Source organism: Larus michahellis, chromosome 17 (genome assembly GCF_964199755.1).
Source record: "Larus michahellis chromosome 17, bLarMic1.1, whole genome shotgun sequence".
Classification (NCBI taxonomy): Eukaryota; Metazoa; Chordata; class Aves; order Charadriiformes; family Laridae; genus Larus; species Larus michahellis.
In genome coordinates this window covers 315,957-333,220 of record NC_133912.1, presented here as the reverse complement: position 1 = coordinate 333,220, position 17,264 = coordinate 315,957, and the positions used below count along the sequence as shown (strand labels likewise).

The window sequence follows — 17,264 nt, the reverse complement described above, 5'->3', positions numbered from 1 at the left end:
TCGTACCAAAGGAGGCTGCTCATAGAGAAATCAAATTTCTCTCCAAAGCGTTATTTTAATAAAGCTTGAAGTAACACTGCTTTAATCCACTTAATTGTAATAATATTAAAAAAAAAAAAAAATAGGGCAGACGATTTGCAAGATGGATGCTTTTGGGTGCAGACGGAGCCGGGAGCGTTTTATAGGCCCGTCTCCCCCCCTCAGACCGCCATGAAACCTCACGTTTTTTAAAAAACAAAACAAAAAAAATAAGACGTTACCAGCGTCAGAGCGGCTGCGGGCGGGGAAATGGAGGGCGCCAAGGCCCCTCGGCCCGCGGGGGGCCGGACCCGGCCGGGCAGGCCCGGCCCCCCCCCCAGCCCCCCCCCGGCCCCGCCCCCGGGGCCCGGCACTGCCGCGAGCCTTCTCCAAGATGTCGGCGTTCGCAGCCAGCCGGGTGAGCGGCCCGAGGGAGGGGGGAACGGGGAACGCTGGAGGGTGAACAGCCGGGGGGGGAGCCGGGCGGGCGCTGCCAGCCCCCACCGGCCCCGCGGGCTCCCGGCCCGCCACCGGCCCCGCGGGCACCCTGCCTCCCCTCACGGCCTCCGAGGCGTACCCGGCTGCGCCGCCGGTGGCGTGTTTTGATACGCCGTCCGTGAAAGCTGTTTGCTGAAGTACTAACCCTCCCCCTAGGAATTAAGAGCGTTCCTGCCGTACGAAGTTGTGGGTGACCTCCCCGCCCCGGGCAGCGGGGCGGCTCACGGCTCGGGCAGCCCCCGCTGCGCGCCCGCCCGCCCCGCGCTCCCCGCCCGGCTCCTGAACTGGGGGAAGGGTGAAGGGCGCTGGGACGGGGCGGCTGGGCAGCCGTCCCTCCTTCCCCCGGGCAGCCGTGTCCGTCCCTCCTTCCCTCAGACAGCCGCGTCCGTCTCTCCTTCCCCCGGGCAGCCGTTTGCTTCCCTCAGACAGCCGTGTCTGTCCCTCCGTACCCCGGGCAGCCGTGTCCCTCCTTCCTTCCCTCAGGCAGCCGTGTCCATCCTTCCCTCAGACAGCCGTGTCCCTCCTTCCCTCTTTCGACATGGTCTCCCACAGCATCCTCACAGGGAAGCTTAGGAAGCGTGGGTTAGGTGACTGGACAGTGGGGTGGATTGAAAACTGGTTGAAAGACAGAGCTCAGAGGGTCGTGATTAGGGCGCAAAGTCCAGTTGGAGGTCAGTGGCGAATGGTGTTCCCCAGGGGTCAGTTCAATATATTCATCAATGACCTGGATGAAGGGACAGAGGGTACCCTCAGCAAGTTTGCCGATGACACAAAGCTGGGGGGGGGTGGCTGACACACCAGAAGGCTGTGCCGCCATCCAGAGAGACCTCGACAGGCTGGAGAGTTGGGCGGAGAGAAACCTTATGAAATTCAACAAGGGCAAGTGTCGGGTGCTGCACCTGGGGAGGAACAACCCCATGCACCAGGACAGGTTGGGGGTGACCTTCTGGAGAGCAGCTCTGTGGAAAGAGACCTGGGAGTCCTGGTGGACAACAGGATGACAATGAGCCAGCAATGTGCCCTTGTGGCCAAGAAGGCCAATGGCATCCTGGGGTGCATCAAGAAGAGTGTGGCCAGCAGGTGGAGGGAGGTCATCCTCCCCCTCTGCTCTGCCCTGCTGAGGCCGCATCTGGAGCACTGTGTCCAGTTCTGGGCTCCCCGGTTCAAGGAGGACAGGGAACTGCTGGAGAGGGGACAGCAAAGGGCTACCAAGATGCTGAGGGGACTGGAACATCTCTCTTATGAAGAAAGGCTGAAGGATTTGGGTGTCTTCAGTCTGGAAAAAATATGGCTGAGGGGGGATCTTATCAACACTTATAAATACTTAAAGGATGGGTGTCAGGAGAATGGGGCCAGGCTCTTTTCAGTGGTGCCCAGGGACAGGACAAGAGGTAATGGGCACAAACTTGAGCATAGGAAGTTCCGCCTAAACGTGAGGAGGAACTTCTTTCCTTTGAGGGTGGCAGAGCCCTCGCACAGGCTGCCCAGAGAGGTGGTGGAGTCTCCATCTCTGGAGACATTCGAAACCCGCCTGGACGGGTTCCTGTGCAGCCTGCTCTAGGTGACCCTACTCTAGCAGGGGGGTTGGACTAGATGATCTCCAGAGGTCCCTTCCAGCCCCTACAATTCTGTGATTCTGCGATTCCCTCAGACAGCTGTGTCCCTCCTTCCCTCACGCAGCTGTGTCCTTCCCTTGGGCAACTGTGTCCATCCTTGCCCCGGGCAACCATGTCCATCCTTCCCTTGGGCAGCCGTGTCCATCCTTCCCTCAGGCAGCCATGTCCTTCCCTTGGGCAGCAGCTGTGTCCTTCAACGCGGCCAAGCGCCGGGTCCTGCACTTGGGTCACACCGACCCCGTGAACGCCTCAGGCCGGGGGCAGAGTGGCTGGAGAGCTGCCCAGTGGAAAAGGACCTGGGGGTGTTGGTCAACAGCCGGCTGAGTATTAGCCAGCAGCGTGCCCAGGTGGCCAAGAAGGCCAGCAGCATCCTGGCCTGTGTCAGTGATAGTGTTGCCAGCAGGACTGGGGCAGTGATGGTCCCCTTGTACTGGGCACTGGTGAGGCCCCACCTCGAGGGCTGTGTCCAGTTTTGGCCCCTCACGACTAGAGAGACATTGAGGTGCTGGAGCGTGTCCAGAGAAGGGTGACAGAGCTGGTGAGGGGTCTGGAGCACAAGTCTGGTGAGGAGCAGCTGAGGGAGCTGGGGGTGTTCAGCCTGGAGAAAAGGAGGCTGAGGGGTGACCTTCTCACTCTCTACAACTCCCTGAAAGGAGGGGGTAGCCAGGGGGGTCGGTCTCTTCTCCCAAGGAACAGGCGATGGGACAAGAGGAAACGGCCTCAAGTTGCGCCAGGGGAGGTTTAGGCTGGATATTGGGGAAAATTTCTCCACCGTAAGGGTTATCAAGCATTGGAAGAGACTGCCCAGGGACGTGGTGGAGTCGCCATGCCTGGAGGGATTTAAACCCGGGCAGACATGGTGGTGAGGGACATGGGTTAGTGGTGGTTTTGGCAGTGTTGGGTTGATGGTTGGACTCGATGATCTTAAAGGACCCTTCCAACCTAGACAATGCCATGATTCTAAGATTCCTTCCCTCGGGCAGCCTTGCCATGTCCCCCGGTGGGACGCAGCCACTTCCCAAAGCGTCACAGTGATGCTGGAGGTCAGAAAAGGCAGCTCCACCTGACGGCAGCCGGTCCCTCACAGACCAAGGGTGATGCTTTGGGCATCAGTGGTTGGAGTTCAGCCCCCACCAACCATCGCGCCGCGGCCGCATTTCCAAGGGTGGCAGAGCTGGTGTAACGCGCGAGGAGTTGGCTTTGAGCGTGGCCACCGGCGACATTGGCCACTGGGGACTTGTCGCTGAATCCACCCAACGACAGGGAGGTTGGCGGAGCGGGCAGGTCGTTGCCCAGATCCCTACATGTTGTGAACTGCAGTCCTTTGTCACCCTTTTGTGCCACCTCCAGGTATGAACCCCCCTCTCCAATCCGTATTTCCATTTGTTGGGGGCAGTGTCGGGTGTTTTCAGAGTAACCGTCAGTGTTGTGCACCACTCAGGTACGAAAATCATGATCGACTTGGGTTTTCTAGCGTGAATTTGGCAGCTTCTTTCTTGTAGGGTGTCACCTTTAGCATTATATTGAATTCAGGACTTTTTCTTGTTTAGACAACACTTTTTGGTGACAAAGTTATATGGGACTGGGTCATCCTTAATAAAAAAAAAAAATAAGCGATTACAATTACCTGGCTTTTCCTCAACCTTATCTTCTTGTCTGTTTCCAGATAAAATAAGGTATGAAAAGTTGGGAGGGCTGAGGTCTCTCCAGATGTTTGTGGGTATTGTTTGATTGCTTTGTTTTTTCTGTGTAGTGGTGGTAGCAGTTAGGTAAGAAAGCTGAGGCAAGAAGGTAAAACTTAGGTGAGAAAGCAATGTACCGCTTCGTAAAGGTTGTGGCTTGGGAAAACTCCAGATGAGTAATACATTGCCTACTGGAAAATACAATCCTGAGCCATTAATACACTCACTTACCTCTTCAGTATTCAGAGCTTCTACGCCTAGCAGTGGTCTTCCTGCATTTCTTCACCTTTTAGCTTTATAGATGTTTTCGGTATTCTCTGAAAATACTTCTTTTTCGCTGTGTTGATACCTGTCATTGCCCGTGTTCTTCATGCTTCATTCTGCAGTGGTGCTGCAGCCGGGCTAGCGGCTTTAGGAGACTTGAGCTGCAAAGATCTTACATCTCATCTTCTCTTTCCCTTTAGCAGGTGCTCCGAACCATTGCAGGCCACGGATGGAGAGCACGTTCTAGTAAACCTGCTCAAAACATACACATAAGCAAACCTGGAGCTGGCTTTAGCTTTGGTATGTACTGCAGTTTTTACAAGAAATACAACGCTTAAGGACAAATTGCAGTGTTAGGAAAAAAACAAAACAACTGTATTGCCATTTGGTATGAATTTACAATGAAGGTGTTTATTCTGAATAGATTTCTATTCTTTTTTTTAAAAGTGTTCGCAAACCAAAATTACGTTTTTCTCCAGGTATGCATGTGATATTTATGAGATTTTCTTCCTTTTTAAACTAACATGTCTTGAGCTTTTTTCATTGCCAAAGTTGCCTTAGCTTTGCATAATTATCTCATGCTGGCTTTTAAAATGTTAAAATAACTGTATGTAGCCTTAGTTGAACTTGACTGTAAAGAATTCATCCTCATCTTGGCGTATTATGTATGTAAAAGTGAATTTAGTGGGTCAGCAGCTAGATGTTTGGAACTGGGTAGCCAGAATTGTCAAATAAGGAACATTTATCTGCCTCCGTCTCCTTCATTTAATTAGCACAGCCACCTTCTCATTTCTGTTGGTACTGCATTTTATGGTACATGGTACTTCCTTCTGCATTTTCAGTATTTTGTGGATAATTGCGTCAGAAGTAATTAAGTGCACTGTACGTGTTCGTTAGAGATGAGTGGAGGTTTTCTCCAGACGAAGGAGGAAGCTGAGCTTCTCTGGTTTCTGGAGAGGCCCAGGACGGTGGGTCCTGACGGTTTGGATTGTCCTGGAAGGACCTGAGACTTGTTGTGGTTTTTTTTCTTTTCTCACAGTCTGACAACTGGCAGAGAGTACAGAATTTGTGACTTTATTTTTTACTTTTCTTTTTTTAATAGAACTTACTGAGGAACAGAAAGAGTTCCAAGCTACTGCTCGTAAATTTGCTTTGGAAGAAATTATTCCTGTTGCTGCACAATATGACAAAACTGGAGAGGTAAATTTACCATAGAGTAGAGGAAAAATAGATTTTTATCTTAACCTGTGTAAAATTTAAAACATCAACTGCGATGAATCAGGCAGTGACGTTCCCTCTCTATTTCAGTATCCTCTTCCGCTCATAAAACGGGCCTGGGAACTCGGTCTTATAAATTCACACATACCAGAAAGCTGTGGTAAGTAAACATTCTTTTTAATCTGTAAAATGAAACAAAGAAAAGTCCTTGGGGGATTTTTATATGTGTAATTATGCGTTCTGTATAAAAGGAAGAGTTGCATGCTTGAGCACCGTAAATTTAATCAGTAGGCGGGTTGACACATACAAGTGTTATTAGGGGTGGATGTAATCCGGCAACAAATTAGACAGATCACGATTTAGTAACTTACAACCAGTTTTTCTACCACGATTACAACTGACTGATGTTCCCCTGGTGCACCGCCTCAGCTGCGGAGGCAGAGAAATTGGAAGGTCGTATTTTGATCTAGTCTCTGACGCAGGCAGCAGCAGTTTTCCAGTTTCGGTGACGTGAGGTACAGCTGTGCTTTGGCAGTGCTTGGGTATGTGACTGACCAGGGGAAAATATGCTAAAAGTTTTTACATTTTCTTATTGCATCTGTATTGCGTGAAAAATAATTTGTGGAAATGTCCATAGCAGACCCTATTTTTTTTTTTTAAGACTCATCAGAGTGTATAGCTGTATCAAAAAAATTAATTAACGAGGGTAAGGCACAAAGACACGAAAGGAGCAATTGTGATGATCACATTTACTCCCAACACAAATTCTAGGGAAACTCACGGCTGAAATAGCTGGATTATTGCAATGTGTAATCGCTCCGTTATTAAATTAAAACTTACAAGTGACAAATTGGACACCATTTACAGGCTCTCCTGAGGGAGAGCTGGGAAAATACCAATGAGCCTGATACACGGTGTAAATAACGAACACGTAAGGTAAAGTACAGCTAGAGTGGGCACACACAAACAAAGGGTTGTCGTAAAAGGAAGTCATGGCACAAAAAATAGCTGGGGTTCTCTGAAGTAGCTAATAAGTGTGTGAACAAGAGCTGCCTGCTTGGTATAAAAATGCTGGAACTTCCAAAATGAATTTGAAAAATTATCAGGTTTCACAGCGGAAAAATCAGCGGCACGGTCTTGTTGGCGCTTGTGCTATTTGGAATATCTAGAAATAATCTGGAAAAGGACGTCAATAGTGAGGCCACAGAGTTTACTGATGATCCTAAATTATTCGGTATAGGAAAGGTGAGGCTGGTGCAAAGAGCTGTAGGAGAAGGTCGTGAAACGGGGTGACTGTTAAAACGGCAGATGGAAATTCAAAATAGGAAAAATGATGCACACAAGAAAGGAAAGAGGCAATCCAAACTTCCTAAATAAAACAGTGTCTTCTGAACAAGTTACTACCTCTAAAAAAAAAATAAAAATATTTTGGGGATTATAATATATAGTTTGTTGAAGATGTCAGCATGATGCCCAGAAGTGGTCAAAAGCGTAACTGTAAGGTCAGAAATTAAGGAGGGAATGACAAAAAAAAAAGCAGAAGCCATAATTCTGCTGCTGCTTGAATCCAGACTGCGCTTGCCTCTTTAATGTGTTGATCCTTCCACCCCAAAAGGGTGTTGTGGGAGTGGAGAAGGTTCCTAAACGGATGACAAAGATGATAAAAGACAAAGAACAGCTTCTGTGTGAGAAACACCTGAAACGCCAGTGTCATGGAGCGCGTGAAGAGGGATCCATGGCTCGTTGTCCCCTTCGCACAACCAGAAGGCAGCAAACAAGGGCAGCAGGCTCAGGATAAACGAAAGGAGATGGTTCTACGCTCAGTGCAAGGTTAATTTGGGAAACTCATTACCCCTGGATGATACCGATGCTAAAATTGTACACAGGTTCAAAAAGAGACCAGGCAAATTCACAGAAGAAGTGTCTATCAGGGGTTAGCTGACAAAGACACCAAGGATCCTTTTGGCTGAGGAAGTCACCTGAAGGCTGGGGAAAATATTTTGAGGGAGTATTGCTGTAGTGTTACTGTATTTTTATGCACTTCCCAAAGTGTTGGCTTGTGTCAGAAACAGACCACTGGGTTGGTTTTCTGACCGATACAGACGCTTTGGGTTTTTATTTCTAAGCACTGTGGTAGCTCAGGAGCCCCTGTGGCCCTTTCTCTGCTTCTTAAGAACTCTTAAAAAAATTCTCAGATGTAAAGTAGTTGAAAGATTCCAGTGGTACATTCCTGCTGTTCAGTGCAACGTGGCCCACAGCAAACAGGCAAGCAGCCTGGCGCAGCGAGCTGTCCTTCTGAAGTCACCTGTTACTAATCTGATGAACCTTCATTTAGAAAGCTTGGATGGGAAGGCCTAAGCGAACACCGTGCTCAATCAAATGGACTTGGGGGAATGTGTTTTTAATAAGTAAATTTTGTAAATCACTGATACCATAATGGTATCATAAATAATCATAAATTTTGTATGTTGGGTTGGGTTGGGAATGGTTTGCGTCGGATGGGACCTTAAACACCACCCAGTGCCACCCCCTGCCCTGGGCAGGGACACCTCCCACCAGCCCAGGTTGCTCCAAGCCCCGTCCAACCTGGCCTTGAACCCCTCCAGAGATGGGGCAGCCACAGCTTCTCTGGGCAACCTGGGCCAGGGGCCCAAGTTCCACTTTTAACTAATTTAGTCAAATATTTCAACTGTAGGTGGCCTTGGCCTCGGCAGTTTTGAAGCCTGCCTTATTACAGAAGAGTTAGCCTATGGATGTACGGGCGTCCAAACGGCCATCGAGGCGAACTCCCTCGGGGTGAGTTCTGTCTTTTCTTACCTCCTCTAAACTAGAACCAGTGCCCTTTGAAAAGGTGGATTAACGGTCCGTTTTCTTTCAGCAAATGCCAGTAATCATCGCGGGAAATGAGCAGCAGCAGAAGAAATACTTAGGAAGAATGACAGAGGAACCAATGATGTGTGTAAGTATAGCTTAGGAACACTGTGGAATGTTCTTAAATCGTATTAATCAGGTTGGTTGGTTGGTTTGTTTAAAACACTGATACCTACTCACAACTTAGCCTGTTTATTTTGTAAATTAACAGTGGTATTTGCTGAAAGACAAGGAATGTTGAACTAGATATATTCAATACGCAAATGGAAGATGTTACCTGGAAAACCATCCTAAGTCACTTAATGAAAATTAATACCTTTTATTTCCCTTTCAAGAGAAGGTGTAGGAGTTTAAGAAAAACGCAAGGCTTATATGAGCACACACTCGACTCAGATGGGCGTTAAACTGCAGTCACGAACCTTAAAAATTACCTAAGCAGTACTTGTTACACGGGAAGGAGTAAAGATTCACGTGCAATGGGTTAAAATCTGAACAACTAAGCCTCATAAAATGGAGCGCACAGTAAGCATAGAATGTTACCCTGTGCTCTTATTTTCAGATTTTAGAGATCCTTAGCTTTTCTATCAGAGTTTGCGAAGCGTGAGGAAGTGATGACTTGTTGAAAAGTACAGAACAGTCCTGTTTATCATTAAAGTAAAAGACAATTTTAAGTATTATTATGGATTTATGAGGAAAATTAACCTTAATGTGTTTGGATTCTTGCTCAGACAATTGTTGGGGTTGTTTGCTGTCATATTTTTGTGTTCTCCATGCAGTTCATTTAAAACCTTTGCAGGTCAGTTTGGTGCACGTAATTCTGCAATAATTTGTGGTTTCTTAAAATGAGAATTTTTATTCTTCCAGATTTTGCATTCGTTTTCTTTTAGGCTTACTGTGTAACAGAGCCCGGAGCAGGCTCTGACGTGGCTGGGATAAAAACAAAGGCTGAGAAGAAAGGAGATGAATATGTTATTAATGGCCAGAAGATGTGGATCACAAATGGTGGGAAAGCAAACTGGTGTGTTGACTTTTGACTCACCTTCCACTTTCTGTTATTCTGTTCTATACTGACGTGTGTCGTTCCCCCCCACCACCCAAGGTAGATGCTGGTGTTTCTTTAAAGATCTGCTGTAAATCCGAACGCTCGTCATGTTTCATCGCACTGCGCTTTAATCAGTGACCACTTTGTCAGGACAAGGTATGAGAAAGCAGTCCCAAGTGCTGTGCAGTACCTAAAAAGGAAACTGAGCGATGACAAGACTCCCTTCAAAAATGCCTCTCAAATTTTGCTGCTATCAAACAAAATCAATTCCGCTTTCTCTTCAGGAAAGGGCAGCAGCAGTAAGAGTTAACTCGCAAAGTTAACTGCTCGAGAGGCTCATGTTACCAGCGACCTTGCTTTGTGGGTGTGCTGACCCGGACCAGTTGCTTCTGATTCTACTGGAAACACCTCTCACTTTTAGTGAAGATAGGCAACACCACAGTCCAGGAGTTTGTCTTTCATTTTCTTAAGGAAAGATATTTTCCAAGTGTCAAAGAATCCAGATTTTGCTGTGGTGCCTATGGATCATGCTTTACAATATCGACCTCTGTCATCATGTCTCACGTAAGATCGTGCTAATCCCCAACACATAAATTCTTTCGAATTCAAGAGGAAAAGCTTTATACATTTATGAATAAAGCTGAATTTTCTCATTATTTATTTCGTGGTTCAAGGCAGAACCATCAAAGAGAATCTACCAGCTATCTTTTCATCTTGCTGAACACCATAAATGTGATTTACAACTGTTTAACTTCTAACAGAAAAAGACTTACTTAAAGCTTATACTGAGAAGAATAAAATTACGATGTTTGAAATCAAGAGGATAACATAACATTCTGTATGCAATACTGTATTTCCTAAATAACAATTTTCACGTCTGTGCTGTGAATGGGTTTCTTTTGTACTATTTGTGAAGCTGATCGTATTATTAAGACTTGGGTTACATGGAAAAGGTGCAGAACCTTTGCACGTTGATCTGAAGTAATTTTATTAAATCTTGACTTTTGTGGTAAGAGGTGCACTGCCACTTCCTCTCCCTCACTCCCTCTCACTTTATTTTTGGAAGGTCCAAGAAAGAAAGGTTGTTAACTTAGTGATAGATGTATTATATGGCACAAATACACATAACAATATTTAACATACGAGCTAAAAAAGTATCTGCTTGTTAATTGTGAGGATAAACTGACTCCCCTCTTCTTTGTTTTCCACTAGGTATTTTTTGCTAGCTCGTACCGATCCAGACCCAAAAGCTCCTGCAAGCAAAGCCTTTACTGGATTCATTGTGGAAGCAAATACCCCTGGAATCCAAATTGGAAGAAAGGTGAACAGCGATCTCTGATTTGACAAGCCAGGAATTACTATTCGCTTCCAAATCCGTAATGCAACAAATTGCCGTCAAAGAAAAAAGCCTGTTAAGCCACCGAACGTTTTCATGTGCTGAATGATCTCTCCATTTCCACAGCACACAGAAACTATTCACGAGACGGATGTACTTAGTAATTACATTAATTCAGATAAGGAATTACTCAGGATGGTCTAAAGTAAGATGACTTTGCAGAGCTGCAAAAGAATCTTTGCCACCCACTTAATTGACAAGTGCCAATTAAAGTAAAGTAGCAAGCCTTGAAAGCGTAAGCAGCAAGGTGGACAACTGACCGTAAACATGGCGTGCTTTAATGTTAGCATCTCCTGCTCAGGGAACGGGCCTCAGAGACGCTGGGCGAGTTCTTGTTTGAGGGGGGAAAGAAAGAAAGAAAAGAAAAGAAAGAAAAAGAAAAGAAAGAAAAGAAAGAAAAGAAAGAAAGAAAGAAAGAGAAAAGAAAGGAAAGAAAGGAAGAAAGGAAGGAAGAAAGGAAGAAAGGAAGAAAGGAAAGAAAGAAAGAAAGAAAAGAAAGAAAGAAAGAAAAAGAAAGAAAGGAAAGAAAGAAAGAAAGAAAGAAAGAAAGAAAGAAAGAAAGAAAAGAAAGAAAGAGAAAGAAAGAAAAAGAAAGAAAGAAAGAGAGAGAAAGAAAGAAAGAAAGAAAGAAAGAAAGAAAGAAAGAAAGAAAGAAAAGGAAGGAAGGAAGAAAAGAAAGTACTATTTTTGGTAGCAGGGAAAATTGGACATTGAACATTAGGAAGGGAGTCAGAAACCTTGAACATCTCATTTATTTATTTGTGTGTTTGTAGTACAGCTGCATTTTACTACTGCCTGCGTTTTAGGTTCTTTACTTTTTCCTCTCTCATCTCAAAAGGATATAATTGAACTAGAAAAAGACAAACAAGTGATTACAGCTACAGAATTAATTTCACAAACGAAGAAAGTAAACTGCCCGGCTTTGAGAAATCAAGGGCACGCAGATCAGTAAATGCAGAACGAGTATTTGGTGTGTATATGGTGATTTTTAGATAAAAATTTAGTGTTTGGCAGTGGGGGGGAGAGGGGAGCTTTCTTTATGCTTTGAGTAAACTAAGGAATGAAAACGTGTTGTACCTTGGAAGAATGTAATTTAGTTGCCCGTCTGTAAACTTCCCTTTTCAGGAAATGAACATGGGTCAGCGCTGCTCTGATACAAGGGGTATTGTCTTTGAAGACGTAAGAGTGCCAAAAGAAAACGTGTTAATAGCTGAAGGAGCTGGCTTCAAGATCGCAATGGGAGCTTTTGATAAGACCAGACCACCCGTAAGTATCAGAAATAAGTTACTTCATAAATATGGTAGGAATTTCTGATTTTCACTCTGTACTGTGTTTAATTCAGGTAGCAGCTGGTGCTGTTGGGTTGGCAAAAAGAGCGCTCGATGAAGCTACTAAATATGCTTTGGAGAGAAAAACCTTTGGGAAACCAATTGTTGAAGTAAGTTAAATATGTGGAAATGAATATATCAAAAAGCTCTGTTTTCATACCAGATGCACTACTAGTGAATTTTCAAGGTCGTTCCTTGATATTTAGTATGTGTGATTTATTATCTCTGCCATTGCTTGTTTTCAAGTGCATAGGTCAGTGCTATCTAAGTAAATGTAGCTTTGCAGTAACTCCTGGGATTCTTCAATAACTTATTAATGATAATTGTAATGATAATGATAAAAATGTAAAATCACAAAGCAAACTCTTCCCCAAACCCTGAAACTCGTGGACTGTCAGGCCATACTTATGTTCTTCAACGCTAATGTACAGGGAAGTTCAGGGGAGGAAAAAACCTCCTTGAGGTACGTGAAACAAGACTCAACGGTATTAACACTAATAGAATACATTGCCGGTCACACTGCTTACCAGGCGGAAAGAAATACCAATAAACATCAAACTAAATACAGATCTCATAAAAAGTAAAGCACAACTTCATAATTCAGTACTTGATCCCTGTGACTACGTGAATTTTAGAATTAAAAACTTAAAAGTCTGGTTCAACATACAGTTATGAGAGCCTGATCCAAATTTGGTACGACTCCTCAAGTCAAATCTCCCCAGCGTGTTAAGTTTGCAAACTAAGAAATTGAGAAGACTGTATTCTTCTCGGATGCCGTGGAATTTTCAGTGGGCGGTGTTAACCCAGTGCATTCCGTCACCCGCAGCACCAAGCGGTGTCTTTCATGCTTGCCGAAATGGCCATGAAGGTGGAGCTGGCTCGCATGGCTTACCAGCGAGCTGCCTGGGAGGTGGACGCTGGTCGCAGGAACACCTACTACGCCTCCATTGCAAAGGCCTTCGCTGGCGACGTCGCCAACCAAGTGGCTACAGACGCAGTGCAGATTTTCGGAGGGAATGGATTTAATACCGAATATCCTGTAGAAAAACTAATGAGAGATGCTAAAATCTACCAGGTAAGTAAACAAGAGAACGTCATCTTTATAGTAATGCATCCATGTTATATAAAATAAACTAATGGCTGCTTACTTGCAATCATGATGTACGTATATAAAAGAAGTTTCATGGATGAGAGCAATAATCCATTTAAAGAAAGGGCGTTCAAGTCAGGCAAATTCTTTCATGCAAGACTCTGCGTTAGATCAGTAACTTGACCCACGCAAGATAAATAAAGTTCGTGGTGTGGGTTTGTTTTTCTGATGTGGTAACTCTCGGAAATTCTCGGACTCGAGAATTCTTGGACTCGATTCAAATTCTTAGACTCTTCATTCCGAAGCTTTTGGACCCTTAGGAAACAACAGTGCAGGGAACACTGATGAAAACAGCAATGCGTGCTGGGGGGTTCTGTAAGTGCAGGTGGTTTATGTACATTCTCGTCATCGCTTCTTGCTGTGCTTTAACCCTTCTGTCTGAAACTCCGGTATCATAAGCCGGGCAGATTACTTCAGTGAAGATATCACCAGCGCTGCGTGTCATGGATTAATTATCTTGCACGTATTAGCCAGAGGCGTGGCACAGCCCAGAGCGCTGCGCCTTTTTTTTTTTTTAAAAAAAAACCGAACAAAACTCAACAGCAAAATCTGCTCATAGTTATTGATGTTTAGCCTGTAGTCACCCATAATCCCCAAATATTTTTCTGCAGTTTTATTACCAAGAAATTATTCCACGTTGTAATTCTTCTCTTAGCAAATACTAAACTACAGTGCTTTATTCAGCAAATGCAGTTTAATTATGTTCAGGAAACCCGGTAATTTTGTATCTTTTCACCTCTTTCTGACATTACTAGTGACCGGATAAAACATATAAAAACAGATGATATCAAGAAATGCATGTGGCCTGTGCTCTGTAATGTTGGTTGTAACCGCTGCCATCCGTGAGATTCTGGGCGGTTGAAGTTTCTCTTACAGCTGACTTTAAAATGAAAAGTATTCTTACTGGCCACGAATTTTTCTCTGTTCTAGGATAGAAAACTGCTGTTTTGGAATCAAAAGGTTCTTAGCCCTAATTGCGCTCCTGCAAGCGAGGAAATGAATGAGCAACTGAACTTTGTTATGATCGGGCTTTTTTTCCTGGGGGGTTCCATGTGTTTCTAGAGAAAGAGGGTGGGAGGGTTAGAAGTTTTATTTGAAAGCTGAAACTCATTTTACAGGATCCCAGTTACTTAGATTTTCCATTATGCTGATCCGTCAGGAATGCCTGGCTAGATAGACTTTTTTTTTTTTGATTGTTCAAATTAATCAGATTTAGTATTACTTTTTTTTTTTTGGTGTTTTTGTTCAAATTAATCAGATTTGGTATTACTTTTTTTTTTGGTGTTTTTCTGCTCCCCTTCATTCCCAAAAGAATACAGGAAAGGCTTTTGTCTTTACAGTTATTTCATCCGTGTCTCTTGATTGCGCTTCACTATATTTCTGCCCAGTTCCAGACGGTAAATGCTTTCGGCCATGTGTTTCCTGTAAAGAAACTTTGTTTTCCACCTGTTCTTTTCTGCCATATATTTGGTATTTCTCAGGGTGACACAGTTGTGCTGCGGCGCTTACTGGTAACACTCTTACACGTCCAGGCTGTGCTCTGGGCGTCTGTCTGGCCACAGATCCAGGCTGCTGGGACAGGCCCTCGTGACTTAACTTGTCCAATTCAGAAAACTTCCCATCTTTAATTGGCAGGGATTCTTGCAGCTACTCCCATTGCCTTACGAACCAAACCCTTTGTAAAGCCTAAATTAGGTATTTTCTTCCCCTGGTAAGACGTTTTCCCCATTCTTCTTCACCCACTGTGTCCGTTAATTTCCTGAGAGCCTTCCTGAGCTTTGATGGGAGTGTGTGAGAGAGCAAGACTGTCCATGGCTCCTCTGGGATTAGCCCACTGTTGTTACTCAAGTCACGCTGGATTTTTTTTTTGGTTTTCTCTGTCTTTCTGCACACACTGATCGACACTGGATTAGTGCTACGAAGGTTTACAAGCGTAGGAAGACCCGTTAAAATATTTTTTTTAAAAAATGATCAGCTAACATTACTTTAATTCCACTTTGCAGATTTATGAGGGAACCGCTCAGATCCAAAGGATGATCATTGCTCGTGAACACGTTGGCAAATACAAGGCTTAAAGACGTGTTTCAAGCACGGCTGGCGCCGCTGTAGTCCTGTGTTCTCATGGAAGAAGATTTTTGTGCAGTCCAATTAGAAAGGCCTGGAAAAATGCCTTTTCCTTTGAAATCCTTCTGTTGCATACACAATTAAGCACCACTTCTGTACTCCCCGCCCCTTCCCTCACTTCATGCCTCCTGACCAGCAAACTCGGTGTTTTCTAAACATTTCTGAATTCCAAAGTGATTGGTGGTCGTCTTTCCCCACTCACTCTCTTTCACTCAGACCTTTGGCTTTTGGTGGGAGAAGAGGTAAACACCTCCCCTGGAAAATTTATACGATCAAAAAAGTGCACAAAAGTCAGATTTTTTTTAATCTCTCTTTTTTTGGTCTGTGAAGGAATTGGATTTTAGGTGTTTCTGTATTGTTTATAATGATACAGTTTTGCTCCCCCTCCTTTAGCACTGGAGTTTGGGTGGATTTCAAATTAATAAATCTCAGGCAAATCTAAAAAAACAGTTCTGCTTCGTCGGGAATGCCGTCCTGCAGCACGCGGTCTCTACGTCACCACTTGCTAAAATAAATATGCTGACAGTGGGGGTTTGTGGCCTTTAGCAACTTGCATCTTTTAAAAAAGTTGGAAGTGACTATATACTGACTTATGGACCTTTCAGAAACGTACAGTCTCATAAATTACAACACAGATTGGTGTTATTTTTCTCAAACAGTGGCATTATGACTACTTGCAGATTATCTGTATTTTTACCTGCGTCCAGAAACTAGTTTTTGTTTTCAAAACATACAGTATAATAGGGCTGCTTTTCTGTGACTCAGCCATCTCAGTCCTCTGAGTCCAGCAGGCAGAAATTGTCCTTAAACGCGTTTATCTCTGTGCCTCCGAGAAAGCTGTAACATTTATGAAGAAAACATCTGTTTGCTTGTGCCTTAAGCAAGATTTCTTCTTCGTGGATGAACGTTAAGGACAGCTCTTGAGAAATTCAGGTACGTGTTTTTATCACCATAGGAAAAAAGAAGTATGATCGTTCAATTTTAAGCGTGTTTTCATTTTAACTGGTCCCATGTGGGAGAACCTGTAGGAAACTGCCTTATGTTCAGTTATAACGGCGCTGTTCTAAGCTCGGGTATTACCCCAGATACAATAAGCGGCAAGAAATGAGAACCTCGCAACGCAGTGCTTTTCCACTGTAAAATTAAGATGATCAAAATGTTGTTTCCGACAGACGTCGCTGCATTCTAATAAAAAAAAAAATCCAAACAAACAATTTTTAAGCAGAGAGGTGCGGTTGCTTTTATTCGCTTTGCTTGCCCCATCGTTTAAATTATATTTCGGGCGAGTTGTGCGGTGTCCGAGGCGCGTTCCAGCCCTGCTGCTTTCCGCCACAGCCCTCCTAGCTCAGCGCCCCTGAGCCCTGCGCTGCCGCCCTCTCTCCTCAAGGATTTAGATGCTGCCCAGTAAGAGAATACCGGCTTCCCGGAGCGCGGCCCCTCTCACCACCTCGCTTCCTGAGCAAGGCAGTGCTCCGTCAGGGTGAGGCAAGTGGAAGTGCGTAGCTTTTCCTCAGGCATCGCGTTCATTTCAAATCCGGTATATTTAAACCTATTATTTCTTTCCATCAGGATATTATGGTTTGAGAAACCCACAATTTGGACAATATATTTAGACAATTATTCTGTCACACGGTGACCCCTCCCCACCCAGGAAGAACTGGGGAAAAAACAAGGAAACCCGAGGGTTGAAATATAAACAGATTTAATAGGCTAAGACTAGATAACTGACACTAAAGAACAGTATTGATCCTGATACCAATATAAAACACACAAGGTTTGTACCCAGCCTGTTCCATCATCAGGAAGCCGTGCACTCCCCGCAGGGGACAGCAAATGTCGGATACTGCCAGCACTGCGGCTTTGGGAGGAAGGGAAGGGCTCCGGCACCAGGGCGAGGAGTTCTCAGGATCGCAGCCATCAAGGAAAGGAGAACTCCTCAGTAAATTTCCTAATTTCTATTGAACATGACGTTCACGGCATGAAATAACCCTGTTGGCAGCTTGGGTCAAGTGCCCGGGTCTCGCTCCTCCTCATCCCCGCACCTAGCGAGCTCAAAA

General features: G+C 44.8%; 1 protein-coding gene across 2 annotated transcripts; it reads left to right on the top strand.

Annotated features, from left to right (window-relative positions):
- Window positions 1-355: 355 nt before the first annotated feature.
- Window positions 356-16,428, top strand: LOC141732432 (medium-chain specific acyl-CoA dehydrogenase, mitochondrial). Of its 2 annotated transcripts, none has more exons than XM_074561390.1 (12): window positions 356-436; window positions 4,279-4,378; window positions 5,181-5,278; window positions 5,387-5,456; window positions 7,992-8,092; window positions 8,175-8,255; window positions 9,055-9,185; window positions 10,422-10,530; window positions 11,731-11,871; window positions 11,948-12,043; window positions 12,760-13,008; window positions 15,087-16,428. In XM_074561390.1, the coding sequence occupies exons 1-12, from the start codon at window positions 413-415 to the stop codon at window positions 15,156-15,158; spliced, it is 1,272 nt and encodes a 423-aa protein (XP_074417491.1). In that variant the 5' UTR covers window positions 356-412; the 3' UTR covers window positions 15,159-16,428. The 2 variants fall into 2 exon arrangements, with proteins under 2 accessions (XP_074417491.1, XP_074417490.1); XM_074561389.1 differs by having other exon boundaries at window positions 387-436; window positions 4,282-4,378.
- Window positions 16,429-17,264: the final 836 nt, after the last annotated feature.

Excerpts from the sequence above, each read along its gene's own strand:
- LOC141732432 (XM_074561390.1), top strand. The coding sequence starts at position 413 with ATGTCGGCGTTCGCAGCCAGCCGG. Across the intron at positions 437-4,278 it reads CGGCGTTCGCAGCCAGCCGG|CAGGTGCTCCGAACCATTGC; the intron begins GTGAGCGGCCCG and ends CTTTCCCTTTAG. Across the intron at positions 5,457-7,991 it reads ACACATACCAGAAAGCTGTG|GTGGCCTTGGCCTCGGCAGT; the intron begins GTAAGTAAACAT and ends TTTCAACTGTAG.